General features: G+C 42.5%; 1 protein-coding gene across 1 annotated transcript; it reads right to left on the minus strand.

Annotated features, from left to right (window-relative positions):
• Positions 1-408: 408 nt before the first annotated feature.
• Positions 409-5016, minus strand: BMP10 (bone morphogenetic protein 10; the record flags this gene model as incomplete). Its single annotated transcript, XM_079547464.1, has 2 exons — positions 409-1352; positions 4683-5016. 2 exons carry the CDS (start codon positions 5014-5016, stop codon positions 409-411), a joined length of 1278 nt encoding a protein of 425 aa, XP_079403590.1.
• Between the last annotated feature and the right edge of the window lie 239 nt (positions 5017-5255).

Consider the following 5255-nt stretch of genomic DNA (forward strand, 5'->3'; position numbering starts at 1 on the left):
AAACAATCTAGGCATGTATTGCCCATAGCTTTAGTCGCTCTGGAAATCCCTACAGATGCCAATCACCATTTTACAAGGCACAAAAAGATGCCTTTATTCCTGTGAATTTGAATGTGCCCCTTCTGGCATGAAGAGCCCACCCAAACAATCCAGTGATCTGCTCTATGCTCAGATATGAAGAAAGACAGTCATAATTTGAACAGAATAGCAAGAAGCAAGCAACAGAACAAAATATACATTCCCTACGGTCATATGACTTGCCCATTCCCCGTGACAGGAAACATACAATTATCTGTACATGCCTCATTAAATAACCTTATTAAATAGGAAATCCGAAATGTACAAATTTACAGACTGAATCATTAAATACTTCCCTTGTGCACTCCCCTGTGCATGTGTTCCCTGCTACTATCTGCAGCCACACTCTGATACCACCATGCCTTCGTATTTGAACTTGTAGGTGACCACCCCTGCATCCATGTAGAGAATTGAGATAGGATCGAGTTTGGTGGGCACGCAGCAGGCCTTGGAGGCTTTCTGGGGATTCTTCAAGTGAACCAAAGTCTGGACAATGGCATGTTTTGTTGGGGTGACGTGCTCTGTTAAGGGGTAGGCGCATACTCCATGGCACTCATAAGCTTCATATCCTGCTGGAGCGATGATCCAGGAATCCCAGCCAATCTCCTTGAAATCTATGTAGAGTGGAGTCTTTTTGCAGTAGTTGCCTTTTGCGTTCCTTCGGATTCGAGCAGTGGAGTCATAAATGATGTTGGAACGCATCTGGAGCAGAGCCTCCTCACCAGGGTGTCCATGGAAATTGCCAACCTCCAGGTTCTCCAAGTCCAGGAGCTGCTCATGGTCTATCATTTCGTTCAGCTCTTGCTTCTCCTCTTTCTTATCGTTGCTTTGGTCATCAGAGAACACAATCAACAGGGGCACGTGCTTAGCCTCAGAGTTGATGTCGATATCGAGTTTCCCCTCTCCATTCTGCTCCTCCCCTTCCCTGCCCTCAATGTGAACCTCCAGCCGGTGCGTGGTCAGCCCTGCCCTTCGCCAACGCCTGATGGCTTCGGTCACCTCGAAGCTCTCCCACTCGCTGCTCGTGCCATAGATCTGTCTGGATGCCAGTGCCATGATCTTTCTTTCTTCTCCTACCCCCATATGGTCATTTTCCAGCACTTCAAAAATAGTGACCTTTCGGTCGAGCCCATCATAAAGCATTTGGTCCCTCTCCACCAAGGTGTAGAGCCTCAGCTCCGCCATGGTGATTTCTTCATGATGAGGGATGGAGACATTGAACAGAAGGGGATATTTCCGAACTCCTATGACACCAACAGGGTGGGAAGCAAGGTCTGGAAATAACAAAAATCAGGTATTTTAGAATGGTCAATATATCCAATAACACATGCACTGAGTTTCACCTGACATGTTTTGCACTGCATGGTTTCAGTCCAACAGTTTCAGGAGAGTGTTTTCTCCATTGTCCTTGGAAAAAAAGCCCACAGCTTTATTATAGATATCTGAGGACAGTGAGATCCCATATAAGATAAAGACTATAAATCTGGACTTAAGGGTTTTCTTACTACTTTCATGGCTTCAAGGGCTTCCTAGTCACCTGGAAGGACTACCTGTTAAAAATGCATGGTCTAATACCAAAATGAAATAGCTTCTCGGTAATTATAAAAAAGTGAGACAAAAACAGTCAGTGTAGCAAAGGAAGGGAAGAAAGATATAGCACTGGAGTGAACATGAGATAGATGACACATTGGCTGCATATGCAAGAACAACAGTCTCTATCTGTGTCTGCTGTGTGTTTTCGTGCTAGCAAGTATTTCCTTCTGCTGAAATATCCTCAGCAATGCAGAGCACCAAGCATGATAGAAGGAAAAGTTGCCTGAGAAGCTGTAAAGGCTCCAGGTTAGGAAGAGCAGGCAGTGAACATCCAATGTGAACCATCAGTCAATAGGAATGCTGCCACAGAGCCAGTGAGTTTCAAGCGAGCAGTCAGACAGCTGTACTCAGGCATTTTTGGCAGCTTTGGTTAATAAAACATAGAAGAAGCACACAGTATCTGCTAGTCATTCAGGCTGTCTGTCCTGCCTGCGTTGCTTGTTTATACATAGCAGTATGCATTTCTTCATGCAATGTAGGAATCTTACAATCCTAATGATTGTATATTTGTTACTGAATTACTACGCTGTCTACTTGTAACTTAGAAGACAGACATAGAGACTACATGTAAACTTTCTGCAGAAGCAAACTGCTTGGGACCTGTTGCTATCTTCATCTCTGACTCCTCCAATTTTGATATCTTTGTAGAAAAAGGACACTGATAAAACTGCAAGCATTGGCCAAACTCCATCCATGCACTTAAGCAAGCAGCTCACTTAAGCACACGAATTTTCCTATGGCCATGAAGTAGGTTTTGAGGCGCCTGCCTTTCTTCTTTTTTCTATTTTTTTCTGCTTTAGCAATTCCATCAGTTCATGAATTAAAAAATAAGGACCTTGCATCTCCCTACCCATCAATTGAAAAGATGGGAGCTGATTATATTCCTCACAGCATCAGCATAGGAATGCTGAGAGGTGAAAAACACTGCTATTCAAGCTTAACCATGCTTAACCATGATCTGTGATCTGAGTGGTCTTGTCCAACCTTAATGATTCTGTGAGATGCCAACCGTGAGAATTCTGTGAGAGTGGAGAAATATCACCTGGCCACTGAGAAAACAGGCACGAGGCAATCACTACACCACGGCTTTGCGATATGTGACAAGCTGGGTCAGCACTAACAGGGCAAGAAAAGTGTTCATTTCTAAGTCAAGATGTGACTTTGCACTTCAACTACAAAGTCCATAAGCTGAGATAACTTTCTGCCACCAGTACATCCCTGGCAGGGTCAGGAAGGGTGATCTGAAATCCATAGGAAAATAGAAATTTCCTGAGGACATTCACTGATAGAGCACTGCAGTTCTGTTCGCAATACAGCATTATACTCAGACTTAGTTCCAGCTGTGCCTCATGTTACATTTCTATAATATCTTTATAGCAATTACAAATTTAATAAAGGGCTTAATGAATAGCAATGAAACTACCATTACCACCAATTTTCAGGTGAGCAAAAAAAAGTCTGTTTCTACTGCCTTGAAGGTTACATCTAATTAATTTCTATATTAAAAAAGAGTGATTTTGGCATGAAATGGCTGATTCTTCATTTCATGGATTTTAAAGATATAAAGAAAACCCAAACAATTGTATAACCATGTGCTTGTGAAGCTGTGTTAACATCAGTAGTCCCACTTTGCATCCTGCTGTTTGGGATCAGCAGAGCTGAGAGGAAAACCTAAATGATGGAAAGTTACACCAAATTTGCCCTATCTCACTACAGAATTTTTGCAGTGATGAAGAAGAGATGGAACATCACACAGAAGGGCACAGAGCTGTGAACCCTGGCAAAAAGCTCTGTTTGTTCCATTTTTGCTCGTTTTGCCAGTGGAATGATTCCAGATTTACGTCACTAAACCACACTGTGTTGTATTGGTTGGCATGTTTTACTCGACAAATTTCACTGTGTTCATTTCTCCTGCACAGTGCACAGTGAGAAAAGAACAACAGGCATTCCTGCATACGTCTGCATTTATATTGAAATGAGTAACTGTTCACCCATGGTCTAGCTGGTTTGCCATCAACCATTCAATAAATTCTCCCACTCTGGAGGAAAGGATATGTAAAGGAGATTTAAATCACAAACCAGAAACACGTTGCCAGTAAAGAGTATCCAGGCCTGGCAGGATTGAGCAGAGTGATAAAAATGCATAATGGCTGTTCTACATTACGTAGGGTAGCATGGAGAAGTCTTGCAGCGATTTAATAGTTGCACGTATCTCTAAAGAGCTAAAAAGAATGGAAGCACTTGTACTTGCCAAGTGGAATGGCTGGTATTTGAAAACCATTGGTTGAAAAACATTTCTAACATAAATCCCACATTGGTGCAAATGACTGTTAAGAAACTGTTGAATGTTATCACTGAAACTTATCTTGTCTTTGCTGAAATGAGGGGAAATGTTGAAACAGAAACATAGGGAACTATGTAAGGTCATGAATAAGCTTCCTTTTTCTAATATAATTTTTAACATGAAATATCCTATTTCTCAAAAAGAAAAGTTAAGTGTGATACAAAATTCTACTTATTGTCTAGACCGTGCTCAGATATCAAAGGAAGAAAATGTTACAAATCCCACGGGGATCAAAAGTGGGAGGGTATTAACAGAAACCCACATTTTGTTTCACTCACAATCAGAAAATACTGCAACGTTGAACAATATGTAAAATGATTTCTTGCCTTAAATTCAAATAATACTATGAGTTTCCATTTGAAAATCAGACAGATAATAACAAACAAGTGTCATTCTGGGGACAGTGAAAACAGTGCACTCAAATTACACTCTTCAACAGTAGAGGAATGTCATATTTCGCTGAAAACTTGCAATCTCAAAAGCAAAGGACAAGGGATCCATCTCATAGCAAGTGACATTAGTACAAGCAGTATTAATTGTCTGTTGCTAATGGCACTCACTGAAAGGCCTTTACTCCCTATTGTGTGCTCAATGCCTACTTGACTATATACGTGTATACATCACGTTGACTACCAGGTGACCATTTCTAGAGATGCACGTATCTTACCTTCATTTTTGAAGCTCCTAATGATATTTGCAGACGGCATAGATGTCCTGTCAGTGGCAAACTTGTTGTACAGCTCTAGCATGTACTCTGGTGGGTCCACTTTGGCCGATTCGTGCAGAGGAATGTCGGAGAGGTTCAACGTCTTCAGGAACTCGTTCTTCATATTCTGAAGCAATGTGTTGAAATCAACGCCATCCTGCTCGGACAGGAATTCATCGAAAAGAGGCTCGCCTTCCTCCAAGGAAGAGTGCTCCAAGCTCAGGATGGGACTGCAAGAGGCAAGGTGAACCAAGAGGCAGAGGCCAGCCCACAGCTGGAGGACTATGGAATCCATGGCTTCGCTCCGGCCTCTGACCGCACTCAACAAGCTCTAGCTCTCGTGTGGGCTAAGTGGCGGTTTTATCCCCTTGTGTCACAGAGAGATGACAAGTTTGGATTGAAACTTGTGATCCGTCCTCTCTCCCTTCCCCCTCCCCAAAGCCAGGTCTCAGTAATTGGATAGGGCTTGCTCTCTTCTATGGTCGCCTTGCCTCTCTTATCTCGTGTAGTGTAAGCTGTTCACCAGATTTGTTG

This window comes from Tetrao urogallus (genome assembly GCF_951394365.1).
Source record: "Tetrao urogallus genome assembly, chromosome: 27".
NCBI lineage: Eukaryota > Metazoa > Chordata > Aves > Galliformes > Phasianidae > Tetrao > Tetrao urogallus.